General features: G+C 45.0%; 1 protein-coding gene across 2 annotated transcripts in view; it reads right to left on the reverse strand.

Annotated features, from left to right (window-relative positions):
- The window catches only part of CUNH4orf17 (chromosome unknown C4orf17 homolog), a 26,139-nt gene that overhangs the window by 7,211 nt on the left and 1,087 nt on the right, over nt 1-17,841 (reverse strand). Inside the window, exons 2-5 of one of the 2 annotated variants that reach the window (XM_019553438.1) lie at nt 9,809-10,015; nt 9,201-9,271; nt 7,568-7,738; nt 6,908-6,989 (exon numbers count right to left, since the gene is read on the reverse strand). In XM_019553438.1, coding sequence (XP_019408983.1) covers nt 6,908-6,989; nt 7,568-7,738; nt 9,201-9,271; nt 9,809-10,015 — 531 coding nt within the window. The remainder of the gene's footprint in view (nt 1-6,907; nt 6,990-7,567; nt 7,739-9,200; nt 9,272-9,808; nt 10,016-17,841) is intronic. The other variant, XM_019553439.1, reaches the window with a different exon arrangement.

Below are 17,841 nucleotides of genomic sequence, written 5' to 3' on the forward strand. Positions count from 1 at the left end.
GGACCTGAACCTGTTCAGCCTCCACAAGAGAAGGCTGAGGGGGGATCTAGTGGCCTGTTACAAACTAGTCAGAGGGGACCAGCAGGCTTTGGGGGAGTTCCCTGTTCCTCCAAGCACTGCCAGGAGTGACCAGGAATAACAGTCATAAGCTGGCAGAGGATAGGTTCACACTAAACTTCAGGAGGCGCTACTTTACTGTCAGGAGAGCTAGGATCTGGAACCAACTTCCAAGAGAAGTGGTGCTGCCTCCTACCCTGGGGGTCTTTAAGACAAGGCTAGATAATCACCTTGCTGGGGTCGTTTGACCCCAGTACTCTTTCCTGCCATGGCAGGGCATTGGACTTGACGATCTGCTCAGGTCCCTTCCGACCCTACTAACTATGAAACTATAATATTGGGGTTGATTAATTTTTTTAAAATGAGGATGGACCTGAAAGATACAGTCATTTATAGAGTGGTAGTAGTTTATCTGGAGGTACTATGCATCTCAGTTTTGGCCTTCAAGAAGACCTGGAAATGTAAATTAATCCCTAGTTTAGAGGCTAATTAAACTTTCTTCTTTTTTTATAAGTTTCTCCATCAGTAGGCTTGCCAAGGGCCTGTCCATTTATGTAGTGCTTTTATTTGCATGAAGTGAAGCAATGATGATACTGGTCAATAGATAAAGCATATGCTAAATACAAATTCTGTGTTGTAGAATATTGGCACATGCTTGGGATGGCCAGGTTATGAATGCAGTCAGTCTGCCATTTGATATTAATGGCATATATCTTAATTAAGGTGGTCATTGGTCCTGTTTTATACTAGACCATCCTGTTTTTAACACCTTGTCCCCTGTCCATTTCTGAATGAGGAATAGACTGCAGAAAGCTTTGTTTTTCAGTTCATTGGTGGAAATACAAGTCAACTATTTGTCCTCGTAATTTTATTTTATTTTATTTTATGTGCCTAGAGGTACACAGCCAGGAGAAGCAGGGTTCCATGCCAGCCAGCCAGAGAGGAAGGTGTCCTGCCCATTGTTGCTGATTGGCCAAGTGGCCCGGTGGCCCCAACCCTTGCTGTTGATTGGCCAAGGAGGCACCAAGGGGATGTTCTGTATTTTGAGGATGCATCAGTGGCCATCCTGATCTTAATATTCATAGTGAGAGCATGGGTGTACCTAATATATTTGATTGATTGTGGTCACTTATTATTTTGTTTGCTGTTATTCTGCTTCATCTTTTTCAAAGCTACAAATCCAATCAAGAGTGAGGTTCTAACTAAGAACAATTAATATCCTGACAAGTTTGAAGGAGCCACCTAACCTCCTTGTGTTCCATTCTATCTACAGCACAGCCTCTCCAAAGACAGATTAAGATGACAGATTGAGCTCTGCTAAAATAGTTGAAATATTAGAAAACGTAAGCTCTGATTTAATTTAAGCACTGAACTTTCCCAAAGTTTTGGACAGTGTGTGAAGTTTGGAGCTGCACCTCTGGTTCTGGTCCAACTTTAGATAGCAACCACAGCAAAGTGGGAGAAATGGACAGCTTACAGGTCTCCTTTCCTGACCAAAGAAGACGACCTGGTGACTGACTTAAATATAGAAGGAAGTTCTGGGCAATAACGACCATGAAACCGTCATGTTCACTGTCCAACATAAGGCAGACAAATTGGATAGCAAGATTGAAGTCGTGGACTTCAAAAATGCAAATTTTAATAGCTTAGGTCACTAGAAGGGCAAGAGCTGTGGAACCAGGGGCTGATGGTGAAAGGTGTGTTCAAAGAATGATTGTTCCTTAATGACACGATCCTTGAAGCACAAAGGAAATCCATTCCCATGTGGAGAAAAGGTAACAGAAGGGCTGAGAAGCCTTCTTGGCTAAACCGGGAAATCATGGTCCTCTTAAGAAAGAATAAAAAGGCTTATAAACAATGGAAGCTCAGGGCGGGCCCCAAGGAGGACTATTCTATGACAGCCTTTATTTGCAGGGAACAGATAAGATGGGCTAAAGAGGCAGCTGAACTTAGATTAACAACGGGAATCAAGGACAACAAGAAGTCCTTCTTTAGGTGCATAGGAAACAGAAGGAAAACAAGTGGGAGTGTGGGGTCATTGCTCAACAACTCAGGAGAGCTGGTTACCAGCACCCAGGAGAAAGCTGAACTCTTGAATGACTACTTCACCTCTGTCTTTCACTGGATCAAAGGGAAAACCATGCCAGGTAGAGAAGAGGATGAGCAAAGTAGGAATAATTGCCTTCCTACTATTGTTGTGGAATTGGTGTATGACCAATAAATAAAATTAGACATATACAAGTCAGCAGGACCAGATGATCTTCATCCGAGGGTGCTGAAGGAGCTGGCCAAAGTCATTGCGGAACCCCTGGCAAAATTCTTCCACAACTCGTGGCACTCTGGAGAAGTCCCTGAGGACTGGAAGAGGGCCAAGGTTGTGCCCATCCACAAGAAGGGCAGGAAGGAGGACCTGGGTAACTATACGCCAATCAACCTAACTTCCATCCTAGGGAAAATCCTAGAAAGTTCATCAAGGAGTCGATCTGCGATAAGCTTGCAGAAGGTAAGATTCTGAACAACAGCCAGCATGGCTTCACCATGGGCAGATCTTGCCTTACCAACCTCATCTCCTTGTATGACAAGGTAACTCACCACCTGGACATGAAAGAGTAGGTTGACATTATATACCTAGATTTCCAAAAGGCCTTTGATTTAGTATCCCATAATGTCCTTGTGAAAAAAATGGAGGATCGTGGGCTTAACTCCGAGACAGGTGGGTGAGAAACTGGCTGCAGGATAGGACCCAGAGAGTCGTAGTGAATGGATCTGTGTCATCCTGGCAAGAAGTGGGCAGCGGTGTCCCACAGGGGTTGGTGCTTGGGCCAGTACTTTTCAATATCTTTATTAACTATTTGGATGGGGGGGCAAAGAGCTTACTGGCCAAGTTTGCAGATGACAGCAAGTTGTGGGAAAGCATGGTCATGCTTGAAGATAGACTACAGTTACAGGCGGACCTAGACAGGCTAGCAAGTTGGGCAGATCAAAACCTGATGAACTTCAACATTGAGAAATGTCAAGTGCTTCACCTCAGGATGAGCAACTCCCAATACACCTACAGGCTTAGTGGCACCAAACTGTGTAGCACCATGAATGAAAGGGACCTGGGGGTTGTAATAGACCACAGTATGAATATGAGCTGGCAGTGCAATGCTGTAGCCAGTACGGCAAATAATGCTCTGGCATGCGTCAATCGATGCATCTCCATCAAAGCCAAGGAGGTGATTTTTCCACTCTACAATACTCAGCACTGGTGAGACTGCAGCTGGAGTACTGCATTCAATTCTGGGCACCACACTTTAACAAGGACATGGACAAGCTTGAGAGAGTCCAAAGAAGAGCCACCCGTGTGATCAGAGTCTTAAAAGGCAAGCCATATGAGGACAGGCTGAGGGATGTGGGACCTCTTCAGTCTGAGGAAAAGAAGGCTGAGGGGGGACCTGGTTGCAGCTTACTGCTACACTAGGGGAGTCCATCAAGGGCTCAGTAAGCAACTGTTTAGCAGGGCATCTGAGGGGAAAACCAGAAGTAATGGCCACAAACTCCTGGAAGATCTATTCAGGTTCAACATTAGGAAAAACTTTTTCACAGTCAGGGTGTCCAGACTGTGAAATAAGCCCCCTCCAGAGGTGGTGCAATTGCCTACCCTGGAAATCTTCAAGAGGAGACTAGACAGTCACCTTGGTAGAGTCACCTGACCCCCAGTTATCTTTCCTGCTTGGTGCAGGGGGCAGGACCCGATGATCTTCCGAGGTCCCTTCTGGCCTTACAATCTATTGATCTATTAATCTAAATTCCTAAATGAACAATGAAATCAGTTCTTCACAGGGGTACCTAAATAGTATTGAAGACATCTCTGTTGTGTGGTTGTATGTGTAAACAGGCAAGAGCACATGACAAAATCATAATTCATTCTGGCATAATGACATGCTAGAAGTAGATGGTTAAGGCCAAGCTCAAAGAATGAATGCTTTCAGCATTTGGGCGCCTTAGCAAACATTATTTCCACCAAATAACAGATAATGGTTCATGGAAACGGTCATGCCATGTTTTCTGCTTTACATGTACAGGGCAAGTTATCCAGAGTGGGTAAAAGTGCCCTGTTCCAGCACTTGCTGGCAGAAAGATGGAGAACTGCTCACAGAGGCTGTCACCCTCCCTCCCACACCTTCAGCTGTGCTGCTAATGAGAAGGGAACTCTAAGCATCCCCTGGGTGAAGGATCTACTCCCATAACCCTTACACACAGCAGGGGAGACCCTGCAAAGGGTTGGGGGGAGAGGGAGAAGAAGCAGGGCATGACCTCATCTTATAAGATGTTCTTGTGTATGTGTTTTCCTTGCTTTCCACTGGGTGTGTCTACATGTGCATTTGATACAGGAGCAGTTAACTCATGAGTAAACTACTTGTGAGTAAACACTCCCAGGCAGGCATCTACACGTGCAGGGAAGCGGGAGCAAATTTGTTGGGCAGCAAACTGCTCCTGCTTCCTGGGACCTTGCAGTGGGCCCATGCTGCCACCAGGGGCAGCTCTAGGCTCCCCTGGGTACTAGGCCAGGGGCTGGAAAGGAGCACTGGGCCAGGAGACAACTATATTCTGGCCAGAGCTGGGACATTGCACCCTGCCCCCAGTGGTGCTGCCTGCTGCTGGGGCAGGGACGATGTCCCCCTGCTCTGGCATCAGGGAGCTCCTGGCCCCAGCTCCCCAGTTCAGGGCAGGGGACTTGGAAAAAGTTAAGGGGAAGGGGAAGGCGAAAGACGCAGCCCCCTGTCCTGATCTGCTGGTGGGGCAGCTAGCACCTACTCCAAACCTGCAGCTTTTCCCAAGCCTCAATCACTCTATCAGGGCATGGGACTGGGACCTGCCCCTGACCAAGACAGTTCTCAGCTCCCACTTCGTGATTGCAGGGCCGGGGCTTGAGTGCCTGTTCCCTGCCCAGCTCCATGATTGATCACAGAGCTGAGCAGGAAACAGGCTCCCCGGCCCATTCCCCACCCAGCTCCACAATCACGGAGCTGAGCAGGGACCAGGCTCCCCAGACTCCACCAGCAGGGAACTCCCAGCGCCAGCGCTGTGGTCGTGGGGCCAGTGCTGGGAGATCCTTATCTCCCCGTGCCAGCGCTGCAACTGCAGAGCGGATGCTGGCAGACACTTATCTCCTAGCACCAGCTCCACAGTCATGGGGCCAGCGCTGGGAGATCCTCATCTGGCACTCTGATATTGTTATTAGGAAGCAGGAGCTGAGAGACCCTAATCTCCCAGCGCCAGCTCCACAGTTGCAGGGCTGGTGCTGGGAGATCCCTATCTCCCAGCTCCGTGACTGCTGGGCCAGTACTAGGAGATCCTTATATCCCAGCCCGTGCTCTGTTGTCATAGAGCTGGATCTGGGCGATAAGGATCTCCCATTCCCTCATTTCCCAATTGGTATGGCAAGGCAGGGTTGGGAGATAAGGATCTTCCAGCCCCTGATCACCATATCAGAGCAGGGGGCTTAGAGCTCCCTGCTCCCAGGGAAGGGGGTCATAGTCCCTGCCCAGGCTTCAGTGGTGAAACCTGCTCTAGGCTCCCAGTCAGCCATCTACATGAGCGCTACTGTACAGTAAGTAATCTCAAGTAAATTTGCTACTTGCATTTGCAGGTACCAAATTTACTCATGATTGATGAGGCTTACTGCACAGTAAGTGTGTGCACATGTAGATGCATATACTTACTGTGTAATAAATTATGCTATTGCATAGTAAAGCATCTCATGTAGATGCATCCACCATCAATTTTCCAAATCAACTCCCTTGCCTCTATCAGATTACAGTTTTGTGTAAGTAAAGCATATCATGCTGAGTGTCTGTTTATGCTCTGCTTCTCACAGGAAGAGGTTCTAATGGCTCCTTTAAGAAGCAGCTTTGAAGGCTATTTGGGGGAAGAGTGGATGGGTGGGCATCTCCTGAGGCACCCTGCGACAACAGAGATCAGCATGATTTACAGAAAGTCCTTTTTCAGGGAGGGAAGGTGGTGTGGAGAGAAAGAACAGTCTACCCCAGGGCTCTGAAGGTTTAGCCAAACACTATCAACCTATGTGTGACATCAAATTAAAGCTTGATAGGAACCAACTACAAAAATGTTCTACTTTTTTCAAGCAACATCTTTACTGCTAGTTAGCCATCTTCATGGCTGGTTGGTACTTTTCATATGTAGCATGTCTAAATTTATTGGGCAATTAAGCAGTTAATTGCATGATAAATGTAATACGTGTCACGGGCCTTGGAAAATCAGCACTAGCCCAGTATAACATAACTTTTCTTGCGATTTTAATTCAAGCAAAGAGGGCCTTGAGGATTTTATTTTTAAGGATCGTTTTCCAGTGCTGTCATTATAGAGAAAGATGTTTTATCTTAAAAGAGATAGACCCCTTGAAAAGGGTAATACCACAGGGTAACTGGCAGAAGGACATAGACATACTGATACTCTGATCAATACAGCCCAATTGCATGTGTCTGGATTCTGCCCCTCACTTCAATTTGGTCAGTCCTGCTGAGCATGTCTACAGAGTGCTGGACAGCAAGAGGCAGCACCACCTTGAAAACACACCCTGTTCATTGACTTCCACTCTGCATGTACATTACTTAGGGCAACACTTGGCAAGCTTTGGACCTACATAAAAAAGGAGCTATGTGACATTTCAGTGGGGGGAGTAGAGCATAGTTAGTGGGCATGTTTTCATGGCAGTGCTTCCTAATACAATGTAGATGTGCCCCTTTAGCTCAGTTCTTTGGGAACACAAATATATTGCAACAGCTATGAAATTAAATGCAGAAAATGGTCCATAGTTTTAAAAAGGTGTTCATCCCCATTTTACCTCTTAGACTTGCATTTGACAGCCATGCGTGGATCTCTGCAAGGGAGTCTGTCTGTAAAATGTTACAGAGTTTTTCCAAAATCTGGAAGATGTATAGCACAATTGTGATTAAGAAAGGGGTTCAAGTAGCTTGACAGCTTTATAGCTGTTTACATTTTTGCATGTTTCATGAGTCCCAGCTTTGTGATAATTTGAGCATAATGTATAACAATTTTGCAAATGACCCAAAAGAAAAATTAAAAATCTTTTACTTAGCCTGGATTGACATATCAACATGCCACATACATAGCACTGCAACAGATGCAGGGAGCTGGAGCTTGAGGAAGAACATGTGTGTTGCATTGTAAGGAGGGAGGGGATTAAAGCAACCAGCAGTGTCTGATTCTGCCCTTCCCTTGGGAAGCACCATAGTATACTGAAGCATAAACTAGTCTAGAGCACTGGTTTATACTCTAGCCTTTCTGCTCTTCTCCCTCAGTTACTAGTACTTGCCCCTGTGAGGCTGGAAGAGGTTTCCAGGCTCTCCCACAATAACCCCTGAAAAAAAATGAAACAAGCCTGGTAGATACAACTTGCAAGGACTAAAAGCCTCCCAGCACCCAATCCAGGACAATGAACATGTGTAACAGTGAAGCAATCTGCTTATAGCTTATATCTTACTCGTATTTCCTGATCCAGGTAACCTGGGACCTGGGGAGCACAGGAATTGATTCCTGGCCTGTAATACGTGGAGTGGATTGGAGAAGAGGGATGGTTCAGAGAAGAAGGATGGACATCATGGCCAGTCGCAGATGAAGGACGGGTTTCAAGTTGTTTTTTCCAAGTATCTTCCTAAGTAGAAGGTAATGTATAAAAGAATGTGTCAGGCTCCAGTTAGAGGTGACCAGAAAAAGTGTCTGGCCTTCCTCCCTCAGAAGCTAATGGGAGCTTTGCTGTTATCTTTACTAAGAGCAGGAACCATCCCATCAATTTGAATCTTAGAAAAGTAGGGCTGGAAGGAACCTCAGGAGGTCATCTAACCCAGCCCTCTGCTCAAGGCAGGATGTCCAGGAGTTAAACATCCCCGGCAAGTGTTTCTCTAATCTGATCTAAAAAATGACCAGAGATAGAGATTCCACGACCTTTACGTAGCCGGCTCCTGTGCTTAACCACCTTCATAGTAAGAAACTTCTTAATATACAACCTAAATTTCCTTTGTTTCAATTTTAAACCATTGCTTCTTTTTCTTTCTCTTACAGGAACACAGAACAGCCTATCATCATCCTCTTTGCAACCACCTCTCCAGTATTCAAAGACTTTTCAAATCTCCACTCGGTCTTCTCTGCTAATAATTGTTAGAGTTTCCATGGGATAGAGCAGTAAATGGTGGAAAATGCATGCATAACAACTATGCATACTTAATAAGCTCTACAGTTGACCTGGGCCCTTCAGCTTCTGTCTCCTCTACCTCTGCTTGGCTGAGAGGGTGAGAGGAGAGGTAGAAGGGATTGGGGGCCACTGTGTCAGACTCCCAGTGGTAAAAGCAGGGCTGGGACACCTGTGCTCCCCCCCAGCCCCTTTACCACTCCACTTGGTTTTCCTCTCCTCTCCCCTCAACCTTACATCCCTGTGAGGAGACAGGGAATGGGGAATGAATAGCTAAGGTGCAGGGCATTGTAACTTGCTGTAGCACCACCTGCTTGGCACTAGAGGAGGCTGCAGCATTTTGAAATGTTCTAGCCAGGAACATGTGTGTCCCCTGGCTGAAATATTTCCTCTGTGCAACATGTCCAAATGCTTGTAAATATGTCCAGTGTTACTTCTGTCCAAACCTAAGTGACCCTTGTTCCCATTTCTGTTTAAGAAATGCAAATGATGCTGCACTTGACAGATTTTTGCATTTGTAAAATGTGTTATGGGACTTGGAGGAAAGACACATTAGTGCAAAGTATAACCCATTGAATGATTAACAAGAACAGATTACTGCCTTTGGCTCTAAAGTTAAATCTGACCTTGTGTTCAGTACAGCACACAAACCAATTCTTAATGTGTTGCAACAATTAACATAGAGATACAGAATAGTCGAATGAAGTTGTAGAATACTATGTTTTAGAAATAAACCCCATATCCTTTCAGTGCTCTATCTTACTTATTCAGTGATTGTCCCCCTCATTTTGTGTCCTTATTGCACTTCCTCATTTCAGAGGAGTGTGCTGCACAGATGATCTCCCGGGTGGACTCAGAGCTGCAAGCTGTTTTTCAGTATCTATTTGAGAGCAAAGAGCTGATATAATGAACTACAATATTCTTTTACCTTTGTAATTGAAGAATCAGCCCAGTTTCTCGTCCTTTTGGAGAGTTCTGCAAGTTCTTCTCTTCTCTGGTCTGGAAATGGAGAGAGATTTTTCAGTTTGAAATCAAAGGAAATAAAATACAATTGAAATTATGCATGAGATATCTGTCTCAATTTCAAAAACAGTAGTCCGACTTAGTGACTGAAGAAAAAAATACTAATTTCTGGAATAACGTAACATTTTTTCTATTATGTTTTTTGGCCCTTTGTACCAATTTACTGCAGATGAAAAAGGTCACCTGCAATCTGTAATAAACCTATGTTATTTTATTCTGTGGTATGTCTCTCAAAATGCCTTATGGAGTTTGTATAAGATTCTGAGCCATTTATTGCTCAATATTTATTTCTCCATATAAAGGTTGTTGCAGAATACTGCTGATAATTACAGAGAAGCTTGGCATGAAAACATAGTGCTCTTTTTAAATATTATTTAATGGGATTTCACTGCCCCATAGTCCCAAACATGAGTTGCTGTGAGGTCAATCCATCTGAGATCTGGTTCCAAACTTCACAACTTGAGGTACTTTGTTCTTTGTCATAAAAAGTGGCAAATTATTTCAGCTACTCACATGAACCAGGCCATGAAGGACTTTTCCCTTTGGGTGGATAGGCCTGAAAGCTTGGCATAGCCTGGTTGGCAGATGTAGCACCCATGGCATTTCCAGTTAGCACAAGTTTGTCATGTTCTTGCTGCGGTATTATGATTTTGCTGGTAATCTGTTGCCTTGAAAAATTCCCTGCATCTTTGACGACACAGACAGGTGCATTGTTTAACCCTGGGTGAGAGAAGAACACCAGTCCAGTCTTTACTGCGTGAATGAATGTCAAAGTGTTTTTGTAGGCCATCGTGGGAGATGGTTTCTGCTAAGTGAGTGGGCTGATGAATTGTTACAGCTGTACAGTAATTATTTCAACTATCTACTTTTGTTAACACTTCTGCTGCTGGTGCAGCCTTGATTAAAAGTATGATTTTGTTTTACCGAAATAGGAAAATTATGCCGCCTGCAGGGCACCAGTTCAACAGCCAGGATCTGAAGGGATCGAACAGTTTCAGTTCCCTCACAGGCGGGAGAGAGACAGTTGCAAGACAGATAATTTTGAAAGCCATTAAAGCTGAGTGGGTTTAACAACCAAGATAGCAGAGCGAACATTATGTGGGCATTCTCTTAGCTGGCTTTGCTGCCTGCTGGCTACTCCAGTGATAGAGAGAGTGGTGGGGAGGGAAAATAGTCTGAGGCAGAAGAAAGACTTTACATCTTGGCCTTATTGCTCAATGGTGTCTTTGTTATATTTTGAATGCCTATATTATAGCAACTGCTTATCAATCTGAAGTAGGAGGTTTTAAAAACAGTTTTCTGAGACGTTAAATAAGCACTGAACATGCTATGTAGCCTAGAACTATTTTGGCTTTCTAAGAATACATGGATTCATGTTTTGTCTTGTAAATCAAGAGAGATGTCTACCAAACGTGGCTTCTAGCAAAGCACAGCTTTTGATGAAATTAGGCATATATGTAAATTTGTTTGAAAACTCCTTCTTTTTATGGGGAGCTGGCATGTGTGGATTGGGTGTAAATGGGAAGGGAGTACTTCACAGTAGCATTCCTTAACACACGCTGACCTGTATAGGTCTCTGCTGTCTCAGCACCCAATGTTAAGGAAAAATTATCATTTCGTTCCTCAGGTAACACTGTTAAAGTTTAGTTTGCACACTGGAGACCCTGGGCAGTGACAAATTACCAGGGAGGTACCTGGCTTTAGGACCTACTACTGGATGGCACCTCCTAGGCAATCAGGTCCAATCCCCAGCTATTGGAAGCAATCGATAAATGTATTGGGTTTCATTTTAAAATCAGTTACGCTGTTTGTTCTCACACTCCTATTGGACTGCTCCATTCTCAAGAGAAAGCTGTCAGGGTTATGTGATTATCTGCAACATCTCTCACTTCTCTGGTCTTTCTGAGATCATCTGTTGTGGGCCCTGGGGTGGTTGTTACCAATCTCAGTGGAATCTCTCAGTTCATCTGCATTTTGAACCTGATTCCTGGTCTAGTGTCCTTTGTACTCTAGCCACATCAACCTGCAGGTCTGATTAGGTTTTGAGTACCAAAATGTCTTAGTTTGGGAAACCCTTCAGTCCTGCTAATCCAGGGGCGGGCAATTATTTTGGGCAGAGGGCCGCTTACTGAGTTTTGGCAAGCCATTGAAGGCCACATGACAGGCAGCCAGGGTTAAATATATATTAATTTTCTAAATTTTTTAGGGGCCCCACAGGCCAGATAGAATGGCTTGGTGGGCTGCATTTTGCCGACCCCTGTGCTAAACTAACCAAAAACTGCCTTAAAACAAAACATTTTACTTAGCAATTGGAACAGGGAGCCAAGTGGAAAAGTGACACGACTGGCTAATTGCTTTTCTGGACCAAACTTTTAATATTTATCTTGTTTAATATTTTCCTTTATTAAGTAAAAACCACAGATGGACTAATCACTCTGAAAAGTATAGCTAATTAAGATTAGAGTACGTTGGCTAATCAAACTGAAAATTGCACAGACTTTTGTCTTAGGCTTACAACTGCTTATCTGTCAGCTCTGGTGTCCCATTATGGTGTATATGTGTGTCCTAAGATCTAATAAGTCTGTGCAAATGGGTGGGTTGTCCTGCATAGCATAACTCAAGATGTGCAAATCAGGTGCTGTTTAAGAGGGGGCACTGGAATAGCAACTCCCTGAGAAGTCTTTGCTATGGCAGTAGCAGGAAGGTGGCAATAGTACCCAGGGTTTTTAGAGTCCCTGAGGCTGGCAAGAGTGATTTTTTTTCTCACTGCTAACCGCTGCCCCCTGCCTCTCCACTCTCCAAAGTTTCTGGCAGGTTTTGCCCACACTACAAAACTCGTCGGTTATACATCTGTCAGTCTCCCCTTACAAAACCAGGCTTTGTGTGTTTTGTCCCAGGGATAAGTATTTCTGTTGTCCCTTCTTTACTTTCTGAAACAGATACAAGGTCACTGGCTGGGATTTAGATTTATCTCATCTTTTTTCATCCCTGGTTAAAAAGGGTATGCAAGCTTGTATGCTCCATTACCACGCCTTCAAGTCCTCTAGGCATGTGCACTACCTTAATTCTTTAACTAACCATTTACAGACAGATTTCTGTTCCCTTAGTGATTTGCTATATAAGCCTTTGGGCAATAGGCAAAAGTCACAGTTAACAGAGAAACTGCATAAAGGTTTGGAAGTAAATAAGGAATTCTAAGTTGGATATCCACTGGATCCAACAGATCTGTTGGATAGCTATCTACAGCTCTCACAGCTACACCCCTGGTCCTAAATCAAGCCACCACCATATTTCAGGAGGAACGAGATTGAATAACAATTACCTCAGGTTCTTAGTAAATGGGTAAAGGTGTGACCCAAATCTCAGATTCACTTGTTCCTGAATTTTTAAGGAAGTTCGTATCTGGACACTGTTTGGGCAGGCATGGCACTACTCCTCCTTAATCTGCTGAGTCACATCTAATATTTCCTTCTCTAGCACCTATGTGACCTTCTCTCTCTGTATCTCTTGATAGAGAGAACAAAAGCATAAGAATGGTAATAAAAAGCCAGGTCTTGTCTGGGAGTGCTGTGCACTTTCACTCAGCTGGCCTTAAAACCTATATCAGGTGTGGGCATGATGCAGCCTGCAGGCCGGATGCAGCCCGCCAGGCCATTCTCTCCAGCCTGTGGGGCCCCTAAAAAATTTAGAAAATTAATATTTATCTGCCCCTGGCTGCCTGTCATGCAGCCCTCAATGGCTTGCCAAAACTCAGTAAGCAGCACTCCGCACAAAATAATTGCACACCCCTGACCCATATGGACACATGCAGCTGTTGCTACTGCTGGGGAAGGAGCAAGCATGTTATGTAAGTGTTATGTAAGGTTTTCATGCCACCCAGGTGTGTAGAGCAAGTCTGTACAAAATACAAAGCAAATGTGAGAGTCCTTCACAAGTATGATTTTGTTCCTCAGTTAGCAAATAATACCCAAGTTTTGCTGGGGACAGGCATAGCTGCTATTATTGTTGTTTGCTTAGTCTTTATTTGAATTGTTAGCACTCCAATGGCTTTAAAAATGAAGAGGTTTGGAATGTTTACTATTTCAGAAAGGATGATAATGAATAGGAAGGCAAAAAATCTTCTCTGTCATGCTGCTATATACACTTCCCTTTACAGAACACAGGGGAGTCAATTCTAGATTTACACCAATGTGAGTTCAGAATTTGGCCCCTCACTATGTGTAGTCACACACATTTTATAGGAAATGCTCTTATTTTTTTTCTGGATGGGCTTTAAGTTCAGTATTCAAATTGAGGATACATTTTGTTACTGCAGTGTTAGCCTGGGTGATAGGCACCCATGAGCACCCCCACTGCACAACACTTCATTTATATTACTGCCCCCACATTTGCCCTGTAACAACCACAGTGCAGACATACCCCTACAGTAAGATTTTTCTTCCCAGTTAACTCTAGAGAAATGTATCTACCCTTTAGTGGAAATTGTGAGATTTTAGCCTGTGACCTCACAGCAAATTGATCATGTTCCATTCTATTAAAGTGGATCCTGGGCTTAAAGCACTGACCCAAGTTGGTATATAAGTACCACACTTACTTGATTCTAAGATGAGGATTTCCCCCAAATGGGGGGAGTCCCTCATCTTAGAACTGAGCACAAGGTCAGGTGACTGCTGTGGGTCAGGCACCAGCCCCTACTGGGGGTCAGGGCTGCAGCTGCAGTTGCTGTCTTCCCCAGTAACTCCCCCCTCCCACTCCCCTCTCCCCGCCATCTCCCTGCAGTCTCTCTCTCCATGCCCCCTCACACAGCCTCTGTTCCCCTACATGCCTCTCTCCTTCCCCTACTTCCCCTTGCTCCATACCAGCAAGCTTCATGCCTGCTGCAGCCCATGGTTCCAAGTATGGCCCCAGCCTGGCCCCATAGCAGCAGCACACAGCCTTACAGCTGCTGGGTGGAGATGGGGAAAGAGGCTGAGCTGGAGCCATGCAGGTATGGAGCTTGATAGTGCAGAACAAAAGTAAGAGTGGATAACCTTGAGAGGGTTCAGAGGAGGGCTACTCGTATGGTTGAGGGCCTGCAGGTAAGACCCTATGAAGACAGACTGAGGGATCTGAAGCTCTTCAGCCTCCACAAAAGAAGGGGATACTCTGTTTACCAGGGTGCCCCTCGGGGTTACCAGGAATAATGGCCACAAACTGAAGGAGAACAGATTTAGATTGGACATAAGGAAGAAATTCTTTGCAGTAAGGTTTACCAAAATATGGAATGGGCTTCCAAGGGAAATGGTGCTTTCCCCTACCCTGGAGGTGTTCAAGAGGAGATTAGACAGGCATCTGGCTGGAGTTACTTAACCCCAGCCCTCTTTCCTGCCTGGAGCAGGTGGTTGGACCCGATGATCTACCAGGTCCCTTCCAACTCTAGAACTCTATCCATGAATCTATGATCTCCCAGCATATCAGGGTGCCACATCACCCTGGTTGAGAATCACTGGTCTAATCATAAGATTTCACTCTAGCTGGCTAGCACCCAGAAAGAATGGCTATGGCTTTCGCTCCTATGCACTAGGAGAGAGGGATTCCAGAACATATGGTAGGACATTCATCCTCTCCCCAGTCCAGCCTAATCAGCTGCAATATTGCACTTTCAAAACAAGACTGTTTCTTTCCATTATCAAGATTGTTCTGTATGCAATACCTGTATCAAAGCTAAAGCTTATTTGTTCGTTAATAAGAGATAGGCACTTAATTCCCCTTGTGCCTTTGAAAAATTCCTCCCCTTGACCTTTACATATTTTAACTAATTCTAAGTTACCACTGCCAATGTAGGAGAGTGCGATTTCTGGCTTAGTAGCTTAGTCCAGCAAACTGTTAATTGATGACAGAATCTCACTCTGAACAATGCTAGCTTTCTAGAATATGCTATGCTGCTTACTTGTTTGTTTGTTTTTAAAAAAGACTGTCCTTAATGAACTGCAATCATCATGCTGAAAGGGAAGCTGCTCAGAAAAGGGAAAGGAGGTATTATTTTTATTAATTGCTAGTTTTAATCAGAATTTTAATTGGAGTGTTCTGACCCTTGCATCTGAACTACTGATTTTAGTGATTTTAGCAAAGTAAGAACTTTAGTGAGTTCATTCCTTTTTTTGTTGTTGTTGAACTGACTGAAATTCAAAGGAGAGGGATGAATCATTATTGACAGATATTTTTAACTATACACTTAAACCCTAACTGCAGCTCTGCAAAAACCCAGCCAGTGACTTCTTCAGATCAACTTTCCTTTCATGGTGGCAATGGAGGTAAAAGGGAGAGGAGTAAGAACTGTTAACTATAGGGAAAAATAGCATTTTTCCATTTTCCAACCGTCACAAAAAGAACATTTTATATAAATAATTCTAGATATAATTTTTGTAAATAACTATTTCTATTGTCAACTTTCCAAAGCAGATTTAAACTACAGTAAAAGCTCTGTTATCCGGCACACCCCAGGAACGGGGATGCCGGATAACAGAATATGCTGGTTAATTGAGCAGCCCCGGCTGCCGCTTTTTCCACCGCAACCCTCTTCCCCTCCCATGGCATTGCTGCCTCTCCCGTGGGCCCTGCAGGCCCCACGGGACAGGGAGGCAGGCTCCACACAGCCTCACGCAGCCTGTTACGCCCCCAGGCCATGGGGGCTCAGCAGATCAGGCTGCTTTGCCCCAGGTCATGGGGGCTCAGCAAAACCGGAAGTGCCATGGTGGGCACTTCTGGTTTCACTTTTCCTACAAGCTGGTATGCCAGTTAACAGAGCATGCTGGCTTGTAAGGTGCTGGTTTCCAGAGAGTTTACAGTACTGCTATTACAACAGTAATACAGCAGTAGTGTTTTGGTACAGTGGTACTACTATAGTGACAGCTGTAGCGATAATAGTAGCCCTAAACAAAACTTGACCTGTTATATAGAAGTGACAAGTGTTCCCTGTTTTGACTTCTCTGAAGAAATCAGACTTGTTTCTCACAAAAGCTGTATTTGCTAATAGTAGTAACATCACCAAATTTGTGGTTGTCACTTCATACTTGGGTACACCAGTAGCTGTCTGACATGGGTTTAATGAAAAAAATGACAAGTAAAACCTGTCTCCAACTTCCTGATGCCCAAACACTGTCAAGAGCACAGAAGGTGGGACAGTGAAGGGGGAAGGCAGTTCACCAAGTCCCAGAATACTAGAATTAGGGACCACCTGCTGAAATTAGCAGGTGACAGGTTTAAAACAAGAGAAAGTAATTTTTTATACAACAAATAGTTAACTTGTGAAATTCATTGCCACAGGAGGTGGAGGAGAGAAATAGCATAGCCATGTTCAAAAAGTGACAGGATGAATTAATGGATTATAGCTTTATTAATGGCTGTTGAACAGAAGGGTAGGATGTGTTTCTTCTGGCATCTCTAACCCAATACATAGTGGATTCTGGGAGAGTATTAAATAGGGAATCAAGCACTCTAGAGATACTTAGTTTAGTGCTCTCCTTATGTAGCATCCATTTCCACCACTGTCAAGGACAGGATTCTGGGCTAGATGGACCATTGGTCTGACCCAGTATGGCACTTCTTATGTTCTTCTCTTCTGAAGATTTGTATAAATGATTCCCAGTTACTTATCCTGATGAATTGGCTTCTATTGTATGTTATAGAAGAACTCAAGGCTGTTGACCTTTTGATGAAAGAATAGAGAGAGGTAGCTAGCCACTTTAGCCTGAAGACTGTAAAAAAAAAACAAAAACAGGTAGGGAAGACATGCACTAGACCTGTGTGAAGTGGCTAGTATTTGCTTCAGATTCAGACTTGGCCGATTTGGGGGATAGTGATTCGATTTGGTGATTCGAATCACTGTCCCAATTCACTATGGCCGAATCTGATTCAGAGATTTGGCTGCTGCCGAATCTCTGAATCAGCCAGGCCAGGACAATCCCCGCCTGCTCTCCCAGCCCAGCAATGGCTGCCACACCTGCACCAGCTCCTAGCTCTTTGGGACCCACCCCCCAGCCGGCTCACATAGTGCTGCTGGGCAGGGGGGGATACCCACTGCTCCCCACTGCCCCACACTGCATGGGGGGGCTCTGCATGAGCCCCCTGACTCCCACTCACTCCCCCAGCACCCTCACGGGTACCCCAACTGGGCCAGCTCCGGCCCTTTGAGAAAGAAAAAAAAACAACAACCCCTCCCCCGGACTCACCACTCCTGCTGGCAGGGGGTGATCCCTGCTGCCCCCCACTGCCCCCCGCTGCGTGGGAGGCTCTGCATGAGCCTCCAAAGCCCTGAGGCCTCTGCAGGAATGGCTTTTCTCCTTTTTATTTTCTTTTAAAGGGTTAGAGCCGGCCTGGGTGGGGCACCCATGGGGGAGCGAGGAGGGGGGTTGGGGGCTTGTGGCAGAGCTCCCACATGCAGCATGGGGCAGTGGTGGGCAGTGGGGATCACCCCCTGCCTAGCAGCACCCAGTGAGCACCAGGGCTTTTCTTTAAAGGGACAGGAGCTGGAGCTGGAGCGGCAGCCATGGAGGGGGGAGCAGGTA

Source organism: Crocodylus porosus, unplaced genomic scaffold (assembly GCF_001723895.1).
Source record: "Crocodylus porosus isolate Cpor-Errol unplaced genomic scaffold, CroPor_comp1, whole genome shotgun sequence".
Classification (NCBI taxonomy): Eukaryota; Metazoa; Chordata; order Crocodylia; family Crocodylidae; genus Crocodylus; species Crocodylus porosus.